Source organism: Rhea pennata, chromosome 5 (genome assembly GCF_028389875.1).
Source record: "Rhea pennata isolate bPtePen1 chromosome 5, bPtePen1.pri, whole genome shotgun sequence".
In the NCBI taxonomy this organism is placed as follows: Eukaryota; Metazoa; Chordata; class Aves; order Rheiformes; family Rheidae; genus Rhea; species Rhea pennata.
The window spans coordinates 40720489-40743776 of NC_084667.1; the positions used below are offsets into that span (position 1 = coordinate 40720489).

Sequence of the window (23288 nt, forward strand, 5' to 3'; positions counted from 1 at the left end):
AGAGTTTCTGCTGTCAGCGCTCTGACTGGATGCTGTGACACTCTTGAAAACAGTAGGTTTTGTATTCTCCTTTTCTTCCCACTCATTAACTTTTTCCTCATTTTCTTTATTGCTATTTCACTTACAAATGAGCTGGCTAAAGTCCAGAAAAATCTCAGCAGCAGAGTACAAAACATCAGGAGCACTCAATTTCCCCTTGGGTTATTCCAAAAAGAAGAGCCTTCTGAGGTCCAGATAAGTAATTCAGATACTTACATAAATATCAGGTCTTTCCACAACCAGTCCTGACCCAATATCATCGTAGATTAATTCTGATCTCATTCACACCAGCACCTGTGTGGGACTCCTCACTTGTTAACATGAGGTTCTCGTTTATATGAAGCCAAACACATAGATCTGTCTGTTAATGATTCTTTTCCTTCCCCTTCTCATCATTCTTGCAAGCTTTTCTCCAAAATATTCAGGCTTATCCACAAATCAGGAGTCAGGGGAAATAGGATGCATCTAAGCCATCTTCTTACTCTTTTAATCCTTAACCTGATAGTACATACCCAGATTTGGTGCCTCCCAAGACGGCAGCTGCTTTGGTTCATCAGCATTTTGTCCAGTCTTAGTCCTTTCTGATACACCCCTGTATGGACAAGAGGTAGTGGAGAGCCACCTCTGTCAACTTAAGGCCATTTCAGGTTGTCACTACACAAGTAGGCTCCTTTCTCTACCTCTTTTGATAAACCTATTGGCCACTTAGCACATCCCAATCAGCAGAAGAACATGTACTCTGTACCAAATCCTGAGGTAAATAGGTTGCACGATAGCGGACGACGAGACAAAGAATTGTCTATAGACCTTATCTCTTTTCAGGACATAAGTTATTATTTAAGACACAAGTGTCTTCAGGCTTGATGCCTATACACATATGCCCTGATGATCAAGCAAACATTAAAGTCCTTCCATTATGGAGGGCCTGATACTCCTTTTTACCACTGACTAACTTCCTGGACAAATAGCAAGTTTTTTTCCCTTCCAAAAAATTTTGCATTACACTTTGTTCATATGCCATTTTTTACAGCTTGTCTGAATCTCTGCTTCACATTTAACTGAAGATAACTTTGCAATTAGGCTGATTAGCTTATGCAGCAGAGCTCATGGTAACTGGCTAGTTGTGCCAATTAGGCACCTTCAACAAGATAAAGACTGAGAGATAACTTTGCTTTGGTATATTTATTCATCACTGAGATGTAATATATACAAAAAGAGAAATCAAAATTGTTATTATTATTTTGAAAACACAGACTAAATACTTGTTAGGGGTCATTGTAGTATACAGTGACCAACGGCCAAAGGCACTGAGCTGGGATTCAGACAGTTTGGGTCTCCCACCATCTCCCAGTGCAACTTAGGCAAATCACTTCAGCTCCCCTTCCATAACGAGGATAATAATATTTTCCATTTGTCTTATCTATTTAGATGGTAAGCTCTGCTGGGCAGGGACTGCCCTCTTAAAATGAATGAGCACACTAGTGTCCTGTTCTCATGCACTGCCTGCAGGGAATACTGTAATACAAACAATAAATAATGTAACCCATCATGATTCAACACCCAGAGCAGGGATTTTTGACCTGGATTATCCATAGAATAACGACCCTTTACAATGTAAGCATACAAATATAGATCTCTGCTAAACATATATGAAAAACACAAACTGAATTCAGACAATCCAGCTCCTTAAACACAGATCTTTGTGGTTAACCTGAAGCACAATCTTTATGCAGCCACTTAAGGATCAGCCAGGTCATCATCTGAGCATGAAAGGGATGAAAGGACTTAAATCAGGCTTGGTATCCTTTAGCATAGAGCAATGACATATACGGTAGCTGCCTAAAGGGGCTATCACTACTAGGATCGAATCACCACAACTGGTTGCTCTATAGTGGTACAAGCTAGTGCCTCATCTCCTGCAAGAAACAGCCTTCAGTTGAAATGCATATGCATTGCAACGGGCATAGACTAACCTAAACGATCTTCACTAAAATCTCCAGTCCAAGTGATGATGATGGATACGGCTAATGTGTCTGACGAGCCTAGAAAGTGTAAGACACATTTGCAAAAGGAAACAAAGATGGATTCCTAATTTTGTTGCAAAATAACCTATAAAGGTTTGCAGTACAGTGAGGTGATCCTGTAGTCCATGACCAAATACTTACAAAAAATCAATGCAAGTCAATAAACTAACTTTCTCAAGTCAGACTCTTAGCTTACTGCCTCTGGCACCAGTTCAGGACAGCGACCCAGCTCATCAGATTTAAGCTGCCATTTTCTAATTACAGGAGAAGAATTTGTTGTAAAGCTTCTGCTATATGATCTTCAGCAACCAGAATAGCAGAAACAAAGGACTCATATATATATATATATATAAAAAAACATTGTTCGCCTGCTTCACCCATTAGCTTGTCTCTGCATCGAGATGTGAGATTATATTCACCAGGCTGTATTCTTATTTCAAGAAATGCTAGCTCCTCTGATTTCCCAAGAGAAATATAATGATGGAAGAGTTTGTCTTCCTTCATACTGTAGCTGGAGCAAATAAGGATTGTTGTAAATATCCAGTCTTTTGTTCAGTGAGATCCTAAAATGACAGCAGGGCAGTTCACCCCAGTTGCACGTTTCTGCAGAACACATAGGAGGGTTGAGGTTCACTTTAATTACTTTTTTCCATGTTCTATTTTAGATTTTAGTACTCCATTCCTCTAAGCAGAGAAAAAGCAATAGCCCTGTTTCCTAAGGGATTACCAAGGAACTATCCTGGCTATACATTGCCACTGAATAAAGAATATCTGACAGCTTCTTACTGAGCGAACACTCCATTCAAGTTAGTAAAACTGTGCAGCTTTAGACCAACCGGATTCCTTTTTTTAGGGTTAATATGGATCATTCCTCACTATTACACCCAGCTATGCAAAATACTTTTGTAAATGAGCTTCTGCCTTTGAATTCTCTCTCTTTGTTCTCTCCAACTTAAGACACTTGACCTGTCCTCTTTCCATTTAACATGGACAGCAAATGCCAGGGGCAAGAAAGCACTATCCTTCACATCTACCATCAGAGCAACCTAACACCAAAGAGCTTATTGTTTTGCTCTGACAACCAGAATATGAACATCACATGTGACGAACACCAAGGTTCAAGATCAGAGTCTCATATGCTCTGCAACCTACTGTACATAATAAAAAGAGACATTTCAGTCTCCTTGATACTGCTAATTTCTCCTTCACTCAAGCAGACTCCCTAAGGAAACAGACCAGCAGTACCATTCATAAGCCAACACCACACAGACAGCTCTGCTATGTCCAGTATTATGTACACTTCAGCTCTGCTCACCTACCTGGGCTGTGCTGGTATTTTTTCTTCCCCTGCTCCCTTCCTAATCCATCTTATGACCTCCAATACTGCCCTACACCTCCTGTATTTGCAATATTTCCAACCTATTCCTCTGAACCACCCCTGCCAACTCTAACAGCACTCAAACACCCTCCCAACTGCTGCATCCCTTTTCTTCTGCTGTTGGGACACAGAACAGGAGACACTGGAGCTGTATTCAGTGCTACTCCACAGGAAAATTGCCATTCTGGTCCTGGCAGGTCTAAAGACTGCTGCCATCCTAACAGTAGGACAGGGCGCACTACAGGAGACAGTGGCAGCTGGAGCTCCAAATTGTTCTTGGACACATCAGGCATGTCCATATGGTCCCTAAGTTTGTACTGTCACGAAAGTCTTAAAGGAGATCGAGGGCATAATTTCAGAGCAGGAGATGACAGGCATGCAGTATGGACAAAGCATCTGGAGACTCTGATGGCAAGCACATCATCTTTGTTGCTGTTTACTGTGATATTTAACAGCCCTGACTTTCTTGCACACTGTACCAAGCAGAGAACTGAGGGAGATAAATGAAACCTGCTACTCGGAGATACACAAATGCTCTACTGAGGGGAGTCACGTCTAATCTTGCATGCACAGGTGACTACCTTGAGTAACTACTGCCACAACATGGTAGGAGCCCTGGATATTCCTCCAGCTTGGTTTATGCCAATCCTTTTCTTTTAGTCCCTTCCAAGTCTCACTTCATCAGACTGTATCTTACAGACTACTTCTGAAACAAGGAATGCAATATCCTAGCTTTTACTTCTTTTTTTCATTTTAGTATTCAGTTTAGAACTTTTCATCGTTTTAAGTCCATCACAAATCTGCTTCAACTGCCTGCAGACCTTGTCCATCTCCAACCTTCCCAGGTCCATATGCTTCAGCACCAGTCTCCTTATTGGTCTAGTACTGGGGAGGGCCAAATATCTCATATCCAGTGAGTAGTGCAACATACTATTAATTACTACCCATACTACTAATTACTACCCATACTACTAAAAACCTCCAGTAGCCCACCCTAAACATACTATCCAGCCAGACTTTGGTTTCTCTGTACTATCACAGCTCCTATTTCCAAAAGGAGCCACAGGAAAGTAGGAAATCAAATCCCATTGATATTAAATGGGAGAGAGATACCTAAATCCCTTGAACTATTGTACGCTTTACTTCAGAAAAAAATTAGGAAGAAGGGTAGTTACTTAGGAATTTGAGAAAAGTCAGCAAAACCAAGCACTGCATAAAAAAATAGCAGTGACATCACAAATGAGCAAGACAACCTACCCCACGACATGCTGGTACATTTGCAGTAGTAACTTCTGCAGATAGAAATCACATGAATCCAATTCAAAAAAGTATCAGCTATTAGCTATTACTAAGAACAAAGTTGGATATTAAGTGGTAGCCTAGAAAGAAGTGTAAGGACTTGATCCTGCAATGACTGTTGAACACAACGCGAGTCATAAGTACACATAACATTGCCAAAACTTAGTAGCTTTTTCCTGGATAGCATATCCTATCACATCCCAACTGCAATGAAATGGTCCCCTTACAAATCTGGAGAGGAGGGGCATGCTCAGAGATGTTTAACAAAAAAAAAGGAGATACATTTAGGGACAGAGTTGTATGTTAATTTAACTATCTAGGATACCACTACAAAGATTCTATTCATTTTGGCAGAACACACTATTGGGAACACCTGTGAAATAAAATAGTAAGAATTAAAAAAGGATGAGCTGGTGTGGCAACCACACAAAGCACAGCCTTTGATATTCAGCAAGTTCTTTCATTCAAGCATTTATTTTGCTATTTACATTACCTAGAAAAATGAGAGTGGACCAAAGCCAAACATTTCTGCCTTGAACTTCTAAGCACCATTTCAAATACATGCCAAGAAGGTCCAGCAATCTTGAGGCACAGAAGAACACTACAGATCTGGGTGAAGGAGGACTAAGGACAAACCTACATGAAAAAGGGTTGCTCCCAGAAACAGAAGCTCCTTTCAGCCTCAGATTATGACTTCATCTGTCTCAAGGTAAACTTCCCTTCACAGAATTGCCTTATTTTCTAATTTATGTTGCTCATTTTAGTCCCAAAGCATCTATCTGCCAGAGAAATGTACCAGTCCTGGCTTCTACTGGTTAAAAAACACCAGAAATAAATGATTATGTCAGAGGTCTGGAAGGAGTCCTCTATCTTTTTCAAGCTTAGATCTCACAGTCAGTTAAATATTTTTACAGGGTGAATTTTCCTTGGGGGCCGTGCGACTCATATCACACGTAAGCTCCCAGGGGAGCAAAATGAGTATGACAAACAGAGTGAGCAAGAGCCTTTTCAGCCTGAACTACAGCCTTATAATGTGACAGAGGAATTACCAGCCCACAAAACTAAACCCTAATTTCACTTTATGCTGAGATTTGCTGAACCTCATTGTGGAGTTCTGGACTTGAAGAACAGCAAGGCAACTCCCCTCCTGTTCTTCAGCTGAACAGGACACAACATACACACTAACACCAACTACAACAGGCACTGACTACTGCAAAGCCAGTCCAACTCTGAGTGGCATCGAATTAGATTTTGATAAAATCCATTAGATAAATGGCTCAAGTCTCAGTTAAATCATGGACAGCTGGCACCTTATTAATCTTTCATTTCACAGCAGTCTCCTTATGCTGCAACCTTTGCTTTCTGACATCTCAAACTTCTGAGAGTTAATGAGTGGCAAAACCAGGGTTGCCAAGTCCAAATCACTGCATTCCAAGTTGAAGCTAAAATGAGCTTGTCTCTTCATAACGTTTCGTATTTGCACTGATCTTTCTGCCCAGGACTTCACATCATCAGTCCCACTGGAGTAGACCTTTAGAGGAAACAGCTACCAAAGCTGAGTAAACAACGAACAAAGGGCACATGGCAAAAGGTGTCTTCACAAATCTCTCCTCCCCTGAAGAGTTCAAGGAAAGCCATACAACCACCAATCCTTCCCCCCTTCTGAAAGGTTTCATCCTCCAAGAAAAAGTTAAAAGTATGGTCACAAATGATCTAGTAGCTCCTCAGAGCCACCAAAGACCAATTCAAACATGACTCACATCTCTTTCATATCAAATGGGCAACTTCTGCTGAAATACAGAGCACTGTAACATGCATTGGAATAGCACCAGCACCTTGAAACAACAAGTATTGCAACAGCACAGTGGCTTAATACTCACACTCAGCAGGAGGCACTTGTTTTCTTTGATGGCACCTATGCAGCCCACAAAGCCGATGATCATGACAAAAGTCCCCGTGACGATCAGTAGGTTGGCAGCTGACAGGGATGGGAAAGAAGAGGAGAGGGTAGCAAAGTTGCCTTGGGTAACAGCCAGCCAGATGCCTACTCCAAGAATTCCACAGCCTCCCAACTGGGAAAATAAAGAGAAACAAAGCAATTCAGTCATTGTATCCAAGCAACCCCAGATATTAATTGCGACTGATTTTGCGGTGGTACAAAGGGTCTGCTGGGGCAAATCCAGTGTAAGAGTTGATCCTTTCCCTACAGGACTAGGCAGAACAGACAACAGAGGAGGAAAAGAAACATTATTTTATCACTTTACAAAGGGCAAACTCATGCACAGATCCATATAGTAGGACACTACTCAAGAGAAAGATCCAAATTTCCCAAATCCAAGCCAATGTTTCAAATACCAATCTCTTCCTCTCTAGTGGAAAAGCAGAGACTGAATAAGGGAGAAATTCTCAAAGGCACTGAAACAATCTGTGCCATGTTTAGGTACCTCAGAGAACTGCCCAGAAGGGCTGAAGCAGACTGAATCTCACATTCTTCTGATCCCACTACTCTGTCTCCCATCCCCAGGTCATGCCATACCCAACTGTTCCTAAAGAATCACCTAGGAGGACACCACCCAGCACCTCCTCTTAGTTGCTTCCTGTCCAAGGTTAAGACTTCCTCATTAATGAGAGCTCATTTATATTATAAAGGGGCCAGAGAGGGAGGGAGATTCCTTCCCAAACATTACAAGAAAGTAGATTTTTATCCTAAGGTTGCCTACTGGTTTGATAATTCAGCCCTCAGAAGAGGGAGGCAAAGGCAACACTGCAAAACAAAAAAAATTACAATTGTCGTATATGCAAGGAACTTTTTTAAAACAAATATAAAAATTTATCAGCCTGCTGCTTATAACTGAAAAAAAGCCTGCAGAATTGTAACAATTTCAGTAAAGCTGAGCAATTAGATAGAATTAAACCAAAGGGGATTTTGCATTATTACACAGTCACATGGCAAAGAGTCACTTAGGTTTCTTTCTTTCCTGCTCTCCCTTTAAAATAACCAATTTTTATTGAGTTTTATAATTACACATTATTATCCATATCAATTAAAGGCTAGGAAAGAAATTGTGTTCATAGAGTAGCAAGTCAGACATAGGAGCACATCAATTAAATGTCTGCATAAAGTGGATGAACGTAAGGCAGCTCACGAACTAGAAAAGGGAAAAGACAGAGCTAATCCTGGGGCAGAGCTAATCCTCAGAAATGAAATGCAAAATAGAAACACAAAAGCAAAGGCAATTACTTAGTACTAATTGCTAAGGTTTCCTCTACACAGGACTGAATTTGCCTTCAATAAGGGACAAAAAAGAAGGCTGTGTCTCAAGATGGGACTTGTCCCCAATTGCAAAACAGTCTATTTTGCTCAAAAGAAGGAGCCAAGTCATACCTCATTGTAATGTAGCTCAGCTGCATCAGACTACGTGACTCCACTCAGAGAAAGCAGATTCTAGGACTCCTAGACCCTAGGACTCAAACCATTTATTATGGAGCCTGTTCACATACAGGTATCCTATATCTCCATCTTCACCCTCTCGCAAAGTACCTTCCATAAGAACGAAGAAGAGACGGTCCAGGCTGTGACCACATAACACTGGAAATACCTCCCCTCTACACACGTTTACGATTTCTAAAATGTTCTAAAATGACTGAAAGTAACTAGAGAACAGAAGGAGGAAGAATATTTAAAGAAAGTAACCCACAGAAAATTGTTTAGTGTACCTGAGATGGTATGAGCAAAAGCAATCAGCATGGGCCAAAGTAAAAATGGTTGCATCTAGAAAGGGAATCAAGTTCTGAAGGTCCACTGGACTCCAGCACAGCATCCAAGGAAAGGTGGCAGATAACAAAATTAAACCTGAACTGGTCAGACCACCGAAATATGCTCCAAGGAACAATACCAGACTGGCTGAGGAAGGAGATGGAAAGCACTTCCATCTTTTTGCCTCCACAGATTGGTCCACATCCTGCCTCAGGATCAACCTCTGAGCCCCAGGCACAGCAAGGCCACACAAATGGCCCCATTAGGCCTAAGGAGCACAGATGCCCAGGAACAGCAGAGGCATCAATGTGCAATGCATTTAGCTACTATCTTCAATTCCGTAGTATGAAGCACTTCAATAGCTCCAGTAAAAGGGAGGTTGTTTCATCACCTTTCAGGCGCTCAGTGTTGCCACACTGCTTTGACAGATGTGACCACCTACTGTCTGTGCTGGGGGAGGCTCACGAGGCTCACGGGGGAAAGGTGAGGCTCGCTTTGCCTGCTCCTCCACTGCTTATTCATTTCTTTATGACATACAACATGTAACACTTGAGGTATCGCTGCCCTCAGGACATTTGACTCCATTCCCCCCCCCCCCAAGTTATTCACATTTGCAGAGACAGGGAATTCACTGGTGGTACAGAACACCACAAAACCAGATGATGGTTCTTGCCAAACACGGGCACTGTGGGTTGTGCCCATTTAGACCAGGGCTGCGTATTTCAGGTCAGTTTGTCAGCAGGAGTATCTCATCATGCTGTACATAGAGATACTATAAAACACACCAGGCTCTTATCTTTCTGTTTTCAAAGAGCTAATGCACACCTCTTCTTCGGTTGATTAACCAAAACCTGAAACGGGCAAAGGGATCCTCTGAGCATTAAGCCATTTGGCTCAAACTAATGCATCACGCAAAGTGCTGCTTAGGAAATGACTGCACGTGCAACCAAGGGCTGCGCCACCTCCCTTCAGTCCATTCCCTTCTCTCGCACTGAGCTGTCCCCCTTCGCTGCCCCCCCGCAAGCCAAACCACTAACCTGTCACGCATGTCCCCAGAGCCAGCAGCTGCCCTTAAGCCATTCTCAGCTGCTCTTCAAAGCTCCACTTCCACCAACAACCAAGCCCACCCTTAGGTCTGAATGAACATAACAATACTCAAACTCTTACTCAAGGTAACGCTTATGGTTACAGTGAAAAGAGACACTAAACATTAAAACAAAAGATCAACCAGAAGACTGAAGCTCTAACCTGATTTGTTGGCAATCAAACGCAATTTTGTATTGATTTTATGTGGTGAGTGCAAGCTTGGAAACTTATAAGAAGCAAAACCCCAAAGATGATTCCTTCTGCCAGGCCACTGACGATTGCATTTTCTATTCAATTTTGAAAGGTTTAGCACATTATTTGCCTAATTATTGCTGATGCTCTGCTCCCTTGCCAGCAAGGCACCTCAAAGCAACATCAGAAGCAGAACATTATTTCTTTTGGCAATTTTTCTTTTGGTAAGTGTTGCATCTTTTGAAAGATCTTTCATTTTAAGGGCAAAGCACTGGGGCAGCAGAGGGATAGTTTTGCAGCCGTAGGACTGAGGAGATCAGAGTTTGCTATCTGTTCCAGGACAGACCGTTCAGTAGGTCTGTACCTCAGGTGTAAAATACTGAGTGCAAAGACATGAGGAGCAGGTTCTTGGCAAAAACTGATCTTTGCAATTGGCTGTGGAAGGAGTGGTTTATTCTATTCACAGCAGACTGCTCATTGGCATTTATATACCAGGGTCAAATAGTAAAGCTGGTAGCTTACTCTAAAAGCATAGATTCAATCCGTCTCCCTGAGAGATACATGTACACACTCTCTCTTTTGGCAGCAGAGCAGCTTCCGGAATTAGATCCTCCAAATTGTTCTAATGGGCTAGAAAATAAATTATTCAGACTTTGCTGCATACATTTAGAATTGATCTTACAATATTGTAAACAAAGTAATCCCAAACAGCCCCGGATATATGTGTGTTGTTGGAGGAATTAATTCTGAAGCTACAGCTACACATTTAAAATACTGTAGGAGAAATTGCCTCATTGTTCATGATAATGGTGCTGGTGTCTTTAAATGGTATTTCTTTATTGGTTTTATTGCACAGAAAATGCATCTAATCAAGGCTTCTCATGTTGTGTCTGATTAGAAACTATCCATCAAACTTCCACTTTTAGATAAAAATAATTCCTCTTATATTAAAAAAATTACAGTGGTAACTGGCCATACCTTACATTTAGATTATTTTGTTTTGTAGTTAAACTGTTTATTCTGAGGGCTTTCTCCCCACCACACTCTCCACATTTCTAAAGTAAAGGGGAAACGATGTTGAGCTTTCTCAATCCCACTTGCTACACGGTTATTCTTGTATGAAAATGCTCCCCTCCTTCCACAATGGAATAAAGGATCCAACAGAAAATAAACAGGAAGGTTATTATTAATAGAGATGGAAACATTATCATCATTCATAAGAGCAGCAAATGTTCCTGTGATGTAAGGCATATTTAAGTTGTTTCTTACAGCTAGATACATAGGTGAGGTGGAAACCGAGTATGTACAGACACTGATAGGATCAAACGAATCAGGAATCTTGCACGAGAAACGGAGAAGAGCATATGCGACTGCGCAGGGCTTGGTCATCCATACAGCCACCTGTAAACAACCTCCCAGACGGATACTGGCACTGCAGAACCATTGCCTCCTGCTGGCACGCAGGATGCCCAAAGTTGCCAAAGCTGTCCCATTGTGTGGGCGGACCCTTTAGCAGAGCTAAAGCCATCACGCACCCCGATATACCATCTACCCGCTCAGTGGCCGCATTTCTTCTGCTAGTCAGAGGTCTGGAATTTAACAAATGAAAAAAGTGAAGGTGGTTGAGAGACATGGAGCTGCTGGAGAGAGTCCAGCATAGGCATACAAAGAGGGTCAGAGGGCTGGAGCACCTGCCGTCTGAGGAACGGCTGCGAGAGCTGGGCCTCTTCAGCCTGGGGAAGAGAAGCCTGAGGGGGGATCTTATCAATGTGTACAAGTACCTGAAGGGAGGGTGTCAAGGGGACACGACAAACTCTTTTCAGTTGTCCCATGTGACAGGACAAGAGGCAGCAGGCACAAACTGAACCATGGGAAGTTCCTCCTGAACGTGAGGGGGGAATTTCTTCACTGTGGGAGTGACAGAGCACTGGAACAGGTTGCCCAGAGAGGTTGTGGAGTCTCCTTCTCTGGAGATCTTGAAGGTCCGCCTGTATGCAGCCCTGTCCAACATGCTCTAGGTGACCCTGCTTGAGCAGGGAGGTTGGACTAGATGATCTCCAGAGTTCCCTTCCAACCTTACCCATTCTGTGATTCTGTGCAAAAGTTAATCACTTTGTGCATCTGATTTTGCAAAGTTAAATAAAGGAGTGAACAGGGACATAAGCACATTTCTACCCTCAGCCTAATTACACTCTAGACCTCTGTGAGGCAGAAGTGGTAAGAACATGTGTAACACCTCACCGAACAGGGCCATGATCCCAGGTACAGCATTTTAGCTACTAAGTGATAAAACAATAATTTTAAAAGAATTAAAAAAGATATTTGAAAAAATATTGCAGTTAGTAGGGACCACATTCCTGGGAGGGGAAGAGATCGCAATAGTAGCTGTCCATTAAATTCTATATGGGATGGGAAAGGTGAATATAGAATTAGCTATTCCTTTTTCCTGAGATAAAAAAAAGTTAGAAGTCAATTTGGTCAGCAGCTTAAAAAACAATAAAAGGAAGTATTTTTTCACAAAACATTTAATTAAATCCCAGAATTCATTGCCAAAGGGTTTTGTGGATTCCAAAAAATAAGCAGGTTTAAAAAGGAATTACACACATCCAAGGAGGATGAGATGCTCTAGCATTTATTAAAAATGATAGTTTGGATGCCAGCTCTGCAGAAAAGTCCTTAGATAGTTAATTGAAGGAGTTTGGAAAAATGTCCTTTATATCTGTCCTTTTTCTTATATTCTCTCTAAACATCCCTGGGCAGCTATGACCACAAACAGGGTACTCAACTAGACAAAACTTTCTCAATATTATGGACACTGGTATGTTCCTGTCTCCTCCTGTTCTCCTCTCTAGTTTTAATGGTCACTTATTATTTGAATTTGATTTTTTTTCTTGGTTTGGCATCAGCCTATATTCAGAGAAAAAAAGGGTTATAGATACCCTAGGACATCAATCAATGAGTTATTTTCCTAGTTCTCCTTAGCGACTTACGATATTCTTTTTTTTTGTACCAATGAGAACAAAATTTATTGCAAACTGGAACAAAGCCTATTGTGCAGTTAGTAACAAATTGAAAAGTTTGCTCTTCTCTCAGATCCACTGTACATAGAAAGGCTATATTTCTTTTTCAATAGGCGTAAGCAGCCTGTTCACTCTCTTCTCTCTCTCCCTTGGCAACTCTGGAGTAAGACCTTCCCTCTACTAATCTTTACAGACCTAGGCCACTAGATTTTTTGAGCTTTGATATAGAATAGTTGTGTGAATATGTCCAGGAGTAACAGATTCTTGTGTTGGTGCAATCAATAACTAAACTAGAAGTAAAGCAACACTTTAAAAAGACACAATTTTAGATGCATTTTTGAAACAGAGTAAAGTTACTCCATTTCTGCTCATCTCATACACGCCCTCCCTTCTCCTCTTTAGTGCTTCCTCCTGCTCTTGCTGCCACAGCGCAGATTTTCCACCCTGTTTATGGAATTTGGACAGTCACCAGCAAATTCTCAGCTGTCATCACTCCACAGCACTTGAGGTGTCTCACAATTTGCATCAAAAAGATCAATGAGCACTGGGTTTACAGGTCCTCTAGATCATTGTGAAAAGTTCCCCTGCTTTCCCACCACAGGGCTGCAGCAGCCTTTTAAAGCTTGGGTGAATGAAAAAACACCCTTTCTGCCTCATTTTCCACCTATGCCTCTTTGGCCCCGTGACCGTCAGGTGGCTTGACTCAGCGTATCCCCTGAAGTGGCCTTTGTAGAGATGCATAAGGGCAGAAAAGCTCCACCCAGCAGACAACGTCCCCCCTAAATAACACATCGCGAACAGATGCTGCTCCACTCCCAGGCGCAAGGCTTTCTTTCTGAACAACAGCTATTCACTGCTGTATATTCTTTCAAGCTAATATTTTATTTCAATCTCATGTCACTTCATTCCACTGTTGAACTGTTTTACTAGTGTCTCCATAACTTACAGGATCATGCTTTAAGAGAACACAAGCACAGAGCATTTCAAGTGCCAATCCCTTCAGCACTGCAGATAAGCAGCACACAGTGATTAAAAATTAAAACACTGCAAAACTACTTGTTTGGCCTTGTTATCCCATTTTCTTTTCGTTTTCCTTAAAAATGCGTTTCAGAACCAAAAATCTCATCTTCCAACGTGGGCCATCACGTACATGAGCAGCTGCCAAACTCCCACAAGAGCAGCAGGGCTACATTCTCCGCTGGTGCGGCTCAGCGAGGCTGCCTTTCAACGCACCACGCTAACCGACAACAGCCAAGGATCCGGCCCGCACTATCCTGTGGGGCTTTTTCTCACGGAGTGACTAACATGCCGTCTGCCTTTCCTCCACAAGCCGCTGCCTGGTCTGCAGGGCTATCACGCTGAGCAGAATTTCAGAACAGATGTCACGCAGCGTTTCCACCATCCCAAACTCCAGTGACGGGGCGAGCAGCCGTTTCGCGGACGTGGGAGCAGAGAACTACAATCCTGACCTGTGGCCTGCCTGCAGCCTGTCGTCCCCCACAGGCTTCATCGCTATCTGTACCACTGTTGTCACGGGTGCGAAGAAACACGCTTCAGTACTTCACACGGCTTTTTCCTTCCCCGCAGACATTGCTGTCCTACAGGCTAGCCTTTGCTTCAGGTTGTTCCATCCACTGCCTGAGCCTGACAAATACCAAGAGCACTTTCATCAGCCCCAGAAATTCTACAAAATGGATTTTGGGGCTTCACGTGGGCAAAGAAATAGCACAAAAAAGCATTAATTCTCATAGCATCAATAACAGAAACATATAAAACACTGCTTTTTCAGCTGCTTTTGGTGAGGAAATAGCATCAAGAGCTTAAGCCTTAAGAAATTCATTAATCTTCCCCAACTGAGTCCAACCATTAAGTTCAATTCCCGTATAACTAAAGCAAATTTGGGGACAATTGTAGTTGCCAAAGACAGAATACCATACTGACATCTCACTAATGGAAAAGCGAATAAAAAGTCATTCAGCTAATCCCTGCTGTTTTATGAGTAGCATTCGTGTAAAGTAGCTGCTCCTCTAAATTACAGTTATCTATCAACTACTGTTACGAAAGAACAGAACTACAACATTTATGAGTTAACGCACTCCATCTTAAAGTAATGTTTTCCTTTCTTAGGCTCGGAGTTCAGCAAAACACTTAAACATGTGCTCCATCACACCCTTCTCCAGCAAATCACTTAAGTGCTTAACTGCTACTGGCTTTAATTAGTCACTTCAGCAGCGCATTTAACCGCCCCATCTTGCAAAGTCGTATCACTGAGGATGCAAAAACTCGCCGAAAGGTAACAGGTAAGGATGACCGATTAAGGTAGCCCTGCCGGATAAAGATTAAACATGACCAGAGTACTTAGAGATGGCGGTTATTAATGCCACAAGTATCTGATTTGGAAACTTGCCTAAACTTTAACTCATATTGAAGGATTGTGAGTAAAGTATTGAATTAATGACAACTCACCAAAACACAGAACAAATGCTTAAGTTATATTAATTCCTTTCCCTCTTCTAAGTCAAGGAAAAGATTATGCCTCTTTTCAGGTTCTAGTTTTAACTCCTGCCACACTGAAAGCATCAAAGCTTATTCATCTGCTCCTCAAATGTCATTTCTAAATCCTCCTGGGATGATCGTAATAAAATCAGTACAGTTGTAAAGAGGAATACATGCATGAGGTCTGGAATCACAATCCATTAAATAAAGTTAGATCTGTTAAAAAAGAAGTAGAAATGGAAGAAAACTAGATATGCTCTGGAGTCCCTGTGCTGCTCAGTCTATAAAATAATTCACTTCCTACGTCTCAACAGTGTACACAGGGATAAGGCCACATCTGGAGCTCTACATTCAATTCCGGTCACCTATTTTCATACACGTAACATTAAATACTAAAAATTTAGTATTCAATGCTTTAGAGAAGCAAACAAAATAGTGAGATTCGTTTTTTTACATAACACTAAAAACTGATTTCAGGAAAGATCATCTACAGAGAGCACTGCTTAAACCATTTGGTGAAAGAAAACGTGGTTCACTGAGCACCAAGTGAGGACTCAGGAGGGCCAAGCTCTGTTCCCTGGTCTACCTCAGATTTGTTGCACGGGGCAAAATCCAAATTATTTAATATTTTTAGTGTTTTTCTCTCATTTAAAGGCATTAGAAGGGTTTAGACTAAGAGGTATTGAAATACTAAATATTTATATGATCCCTCTCATCTTAAGATTAATAAACAGATTTCTTAAATAGTACAAAGGCAACAGAAACAGTCTTTCTTTCTCGCCTTACTCAAAAAAAGTTTTTTAAAATCTGCCAACAGGCATGGTCTGCAGAAAAATAAAACGAAAAACATTTTTGTATCACATGTATAATCCACCCATTGAAATATGTAGATAGTATGAGGCTGGTTACTATAGAAACCTCCAGAGCAAATATAGATATAATAGTTGAAATGCAAAATTATATGTCTAAAAAAGAAAACTGCTGATACTACGGAAAGCAACCAGCAAAAGCTGATATCCTCCCTCACAAAAACTTTCAAAAAAGTAAGTCTTGACTATATAAACCAGTATTTGATTTAAAATAGTCTTGAACAACAGTAACAACAACAACAAAGGAGTCTCTTACAAGGCCCGCTAGCAGCTGCTTGTACCTAATTCTGGAAGTTGAGGCAGGTCCAAAAAAAAAAAAAAAAAAAAAATCCCTGCCTTTAGTCTTGAGAGGTGGGATGGGGATTTCTTTAATTACCATGGGTTTGTCTCTTTATACCTCAAAGCTGATTTTAAGAGCATCCAACTACTAATGCCAAATTGTGCTGATGCATTCCACCATAATTATGGTAAATTTTCTGGATGGAGGCATTTTCAAAGAGAAATTGCTTTTCTTGCCAAGATATAGTCTACATACTATACCTTAACCCTCCCAACTGGCAGCGAGAGGGCTGGAGGTGCAGGTTGGTGGGAATGGCAGCAACACAGCATCTCCTTCCCTTGGTCCCATGACCAGTGCTGCTGTAACCTAAGTCCTCTGAAGGCCACACAAATCTTCCCCATCACAGCCTGTCCCTCCCTCCCACTATTCTTCAAATCCCTCCACCCAATTCTCTCCTCAAGGAGCTTAGCTCCTGCTCAGGAATCGACCCAGTTGGCATAGGAGGGATTTTTTGGGGAGCCACAGGACTTTCATGCAATATCTCAGCTCCTAAAATCTAGAAAGCTCCATGCCATGACTCCAGCCTGATCCTCTCCTTTCTGTATTAGTCACAGGCATGGAAGACTTATCATGGGTATCTACTAAGGTATTTCTTCACATTCATGCTCTCAGTAAAGCTAAAGATACGTTCCAGTCCATATTATCCTGACACTCTACAGCATCTGTTAACTGAAGTTTTATATAAAAGTGTGAGCTTAGTATCAGGGGTAAATATTAACTAGAAAACACATGGGATACTAAAAGACAGTACTATGGTCTCACATACAACAGAAATATCAATGAGAGACTGCTTCAGACTGCTCTAATATGATTTCTTTTTTTCTCCTCCCCTCATCTCTGTTTTCCACCTTCCCCCCAACCACACAATCACATTTTCCCATGAAAACTTATTACATGGATGCAAGATGTAAATTAATATCTGGGCTACCATATGAGCTCACAGGCACAACATACACACACAGTCTTAATATTATTTCCTATACAAAAAAAAAAAAAAATCCAACCAGAGTATCCAAGATGCAAATGCAAATGTAGATCTATGAAGGACAGCCAAGTACACCCACAGAGACAACACTAGCAATGAAATACAAAACAAATTAACATGTAGTACAGCCTTCCATTTCTGAAGCTTAGCTTTTCACTGGGACGGAGAGAAGGACCAAATTTGCACCTCACAAACAGCTTTCGGTGAGAGTCTTTTTTTTTAAATTTGCACCTCACAAACAGCTTTCGGTGAGTCTTTTTTTTTTTTTTTTTTTTTTAAACATACCCGTCGATAAATGGTTTGCATTGTGAACTGTCATAGGAAGGGTATCTACCACTCGCGGCATCGATCCCCCCAATCAATAACAGATGTGTGAACAATAAGCACACGCTAATAATAAGTAGCTTCACATCCCCAAACTAATCTTCTTTCACTGACAGTCATCAAAAAGCTAAGCAAAAAGTGTTTCTGAATCCCTAATGGATTCTTTTTAACAGATTGTTAATATTTGTACCACTGCAATTGCATAACACTGCCACGGAAGCAGCCGCCCATAACAAAACTACCATTATCACTGGGATATCATCTCTCACTTCAATAGTTCAAATGCCTGGTCTACAGAACTACTCTAATTTGGTGGGAGTAAAACAGAAAGCGAAGATTATTCACTTGTTTTATGTTAGCAATTTCTAATGATTGTTTATTTATATCAGGTTTTGCTACGCAATAGCACATCTGAGGCTTTTCTGTGCTCTCACAAATGCTATTTGTGTACAAGTGCCTGTATCCCAAGCTACTTCCAAGCACGGGCAGTATGCCATCCCTAACGCATGCCACCTCAAATAATCTTTTTTTCTGCACTTGTTATCCCCAAAGGAAACACTTCAGTTCTTTCTTACCACCAACAAAATATCTGCTGTGGAAGCATTTCAGCTGCTTTGGAATGAACACATTTAGATAAACAGATCTCTTATCAGCAGCCTCATTGCCATGTACAGAGAGGAAAGTCCACAGCACCTCTTGCTTTCAAATTTCATTTTTCTCTATCTGTTCGGGGATCTGGATACATGAGTACAAAGACTATGTAGTAAACACAAGCATAAATCATTCTCACTAGGACTGTCCAAACAAGCAATTTACACTATGGGCTACACTCAAGTCCCCCTTTGGTCACATAACCACTGGTGTGACATCTGACCTGCAGAAGATTTCTGGATTAAATTCTATCTTCTTTTGTCACATACTAAGAGTTATAACACTGAAAGGTTGAGAACATCTCATCTAACTTCAAATTTGGATAACTAACTTTTTGACATCTAAGGTCACTGAACTTTAAATGTCAATGCTATTAATGGCATCAAGATCTATATGCAGCTCATCTAATGGTGTTCCTATAGTTCAAGCCTGCCTTTGGTCAGCTGAAAGGCTCTCTAAATGCCATTAACAGTATTGAGCGGACTCCCTTTGACCACCACAGCAGCCCACACACCCAGAGCTAAAGCAGCCTGGAGCCCAGCTCTAATCCATCCATCTAGACTCCCACTTTCCTCAGTGGAAAGAAACAGCCAGCTCCAAGGGTCAATTTGTCCTGTTCCAGAACAGCAGCCAGGCCAAACTGTGCTTTAAGATACCTACTTCATGCAGTGATTGTGGAAGCAGCCTGTGCAAACCATCTCAATTTTCAAATAAATCCCCTCCCTGCCTTATTATCTAAATGGGGGACAAGATGATTCTCCCTCCGAATGTCAGGTTGTGAGATTTCACAATGCTCCCTGAAGTGATTTGGAAATTAACTCACCCCCCCTTACTTTTTTTTAAAAAAAAGAAAAAAAAAAAGCAATAGATTTTTTTTTCTCCAGTTTAACAAGACCCTGCCAACTGAGGAAACATTTAGGTGGCTACACTCACGTTCTGGTGTTACGCGTTACACACATTGCTTAGCAGTTCTTAATAAAGGAGCACAACTGACACCAATTTTAACTTTTTATTACTTTGCCCTCTCAGGTCATAAATTCATGAAACAGTTGTAGTTTATTGCATTTTTATGTTTGCCAGTTTTATTTATACACACTCTCGTGCCATCAGAGGGAAAAGCTCTGGGGTTTCTAGAGATCCTCAATCATCCTACGTTGGTTCCTGAACTGAAACAGAAACAGAGAGTTCTGGTTCATCTAAAAATAAACCCACGCCTCAAACACTTTCTCAGCACAACCTTCCATCATAAAGCACTACTACATAAATATGACTCTATGAATTATATATTTTAAGTCTTTGCATGCTCACAGTAGTTTACCAATAAATGTTCTGCAATACTACTGGGGGGGGGGGGGGGAAAACAAGACATAAAATCATTGCCAATGATGATAAATGATTACAGCTTAATAACACTCAAGCTGACAAAGCTGAAGTGTCCACAGGGTATATTGCAATTCAAATGCCACAGGTGGGAAAATAAAGAGCTTTCAAACATAAATGCTACAGCCTTCAGCAGAGGGAGGAGATCTAGAGAAAGGCCTTGTGATACCAGGTGGCATACTAAATCCAGGATGTCCCCCAAAATAAAACAGTAGAATTTAATGCAAACTTAATACGCAAGAAGATGAATGAATCTCAGGACAGAGATTGTTGCAATGTGTCTGTGCAGCCACTTAGGCCCTCTCTCACCAACCTCAGCAGGTTCTCTAGGTTGGTAGTAGCAGACACCAAGCTAAATCAAGAGTCAGAGGAAAGAAGAACAGCCCGATAATCCAGATAGCCTCAACCCAGCAATCAAAGACAGACAGGCAGAAGCTGCTAGCCGCACATTGCTCCTACACTACCTCAGAGTGTAGTTCTGACCAGAGAATAAGATTTTAGATAGATGTAATATAGAAAAGGAAGACAAACCTTGAGAAGCATAACTTTACCCAAACCAGAACAAGAGGTTTTCTCAGATAGTGAAGCCCATGCTTGTGTTAACTATAACTTTAGCTTCTCTGGATAGGTAGAAAGGAGGAAGGGGGCAAAAGGACTCCTTCCCAGCATCAGGCCAAATACCATACAATTTAAAGAACGGAAAAGTCTTTTCTCCTTTTAATATCTCATCATCAGGCCACTTGCAGTCTGCAACTGTACTGTAAAGAACCAGCTCCTAAGTAATGACCCGTAGCCACTTAAAGCTAAATGACCAATTTAAAATTGTAAATGAGCAGCTCTGTAATGAGGAAATGTCTCAGGATGGTTTTAATAGTCATACAAATAGAGACAGCTAACTATTTAACAGGCAAAACATAAACCAAAGGGACAGCAAGATCTCCTTGCAGGAGCCTTCATTCTAGCAGTTCGCCTCCTCATGACTTGGTGAGTCCCCATGAGGCACCGACTTCAGTATTTCTTTTGGGACACTCTCCCGAGGGTAACGGAGCTTTGCCTATCAACTAACAGCAATGCTATTCATCCAGAATCATAGAAATCATAGAATGGTAAGGTTGGGAGAGACCTCTGCAGATAATCTAGACCAACCCTCAGCGAGCCCATAGCGGGACTGAACCCATGGTACTTGGCATTAGCAGCACCATGCTCTAACCAACTGAGCTAAACCTGCCCCCTACTGATGACCTCCCACCTGCCACAAGGCACATCACAAGAACTATTGTAATGCAATCGGCTTTTGCCAGGCCAAAAGGACCAAAACCAAGTGTTAGTCCTACTCCTCTCCTTCCCACAGCTCTCTAACAGTGTGAGTGGCTGTTGAGAGAAAGACAGGTGTCAGAAGCACAGGGCTTAAATACTGCAAGGGAACAAATCAAGCAGGATGAATGAGGCCTCGAATAAAAGAAGAAAAATAAAGCAGAGAAGCATGAGGTGAAATCCTTTGAATAAATAGCCCACTCTCCTTAACTAGGTTCCTTGTTTCAGTGATCTGGATGAATATTGCCTCAACTTTGACCTTCATCCTAAAATATGCAATTTCAGCAATTTTTGCTACTGCACAGGAGTCCTGCACTCACTCCTGATTTGAAGACTTTGTTTTCACTGAGCCAGAACTTCTTTCTGCTCAATGACTATGGCCTACAATTTGATTATGGAGGCTAAATAAAGCCCAAAGAAGCCCATCTTCACCCACTTAGTAGAGAAAAGCAGCAGAAAGGTGATTTTTCTTCCCCCAAACCAGAAAACTCTAGAGCTTCCAAACTAGTTAAAGGAACCTGAGACTGGGGTGCATTCTTCACACTCTGCAGGTTTTTGCCATCCAAGATATCAGATGCTATGGAATCAGTGATATACTATGAAGAGATCTGGAGTTCATCCTTCCCTTTGGCCTGCATAGCCTCCAAGACCAACAGACGTGCTAACAAGTTGATCTCCCTTGTCCATATAGTAGCTGCTGAAGAATGTACTATCTCTACACAGTTGCTGCTGCTCTTTCTTCAGGTTTGGTCATATGCAGGATGCCTGGTCTCATTTTTCCTAAAAACCTCTCTGCTCATCCCAAAACACAACAGAAGCCAGTTGTATCACCTGCATCCCATACCTGAGCCACTCCATGACATATCTTGACCCACTACAGAGCAGGAAACAGAAGCCTGCAAGTGCCAATGCAGCAACACCATTCCAATTTGCCCAAAGTAGTATAAAACTCACTGAGGAGACCTTCTGTTTTTCTGTTGTTCTGCTACAAGATGGCAGGCAGAAAAACATATTTGGGCAGAAGGAGATAAGGATAAGAGAGGGAACAAGGAAAGCAGAGGTGCAGAAGGAGAAAGAAGTTAGAGGAAAAGGAGCTCTCCCAGATCCAGCACCTGCATCTCTCTCACTGCAGACAAATCAGATCAAAATATGATGTCATTGCGCTTCTTTATTTTAAGGGAGAAAGCTGCTGTTAGCAAGCTGCTGCCTGGGTAATTGCTTCTGCCTTGGTCCGACAAATCTGAGATTTGTTGTCAGCTTGCCAGGGGCAGTGAAGAGCTCATCTATCTTTTCCATTTTATCTGGATGAAATGGCCATGGGGTTTGCTCAATTGCGCAGCATTAGTGTGAATGATTATGAGGAAGTTCTCAAGCACCACCAAGACATGCCTGGTGCTACCAGGGCTGCGAATTAGTCCTGCCTGATAAAACCTAGTTCTTACAAAGAATAATTATCCTACATTGTAATCTTTAATAGCTGTGACTGCTGCAAGCAGCAAGAACTAGATGGGGAGGCTCTGAAATACTTAAACAAATACTCCTGTCAGGACCTCCAAGGCACTGTGATCCAAGGAGCTTGATGCTGCAAAGTCAGCCCTCTTCAGGCTTGGCATGAAAAATATCATCCTGCTCTCCCAAACCCAAGGGTGCTGTAATTTTCAGTGGAATTAACAAGTCAAGCAAACCTCGACAGTTTTGTTGGTAGAATTATGTGCTTTTGACGTGCCTGCACACACTTACGTGCTACGTGCAGAAAGAAAGTAGAAATAGCTTGCCCTGCAGTGAAACTTCTTCAAAGGTGACTCCCCAGCATCTGCTCCCACTAAAATTACTTTGAGTTTGGTAGAGGGCTGATTCTGTCAAGATTGCTTTCTCTCAGTCCGAGAGTCCAGCAGGCTTGTAGGCAGTATAACATTTTTCAGATGGAATTGGAGAACCCTGGTTTAGGCAGGTATTCTACTGCTTTGCTTTACTCTACTTACACTCAAAATTGGTTTGCCCTCTTTTGTCAGTGCAATTCAGGACAAAATATGCAGTGAACCTGCAGTGAGTTCAGGTAGCTAGAATATCCCCAAAACCCCAGCCACTCCAGCAGTGCAATAGCGCTTGGCAGTTACCATATGCAATATTCACC

The 23288-nt window shown here is 41.7% G+C and overlaps 1 protein-coding gene across 2 annotated transcripts in view; it reads right to left on the reverse strand.

The window, feature by feature from the left end:
- TSPAN4 (tetraspanin 4) overlaps positions 1-23288 on the reverse strand; it is a 203617-nt gene that overhangs the window by 64804 nt on the left and 115525 nt on the right. For both annotated transcript variants that reach the window (XM_062578026.1, XM_062578025.1), the window contains exon 3: positions 6621-6812. In XM_062578026.1, coding sequence (XP_062434010.1) covers positions 6621-6812 — 192 coding nt within the window. The remainder of the gene's footprint in view (positions 1-6620; positions 6813-23288) is intronic.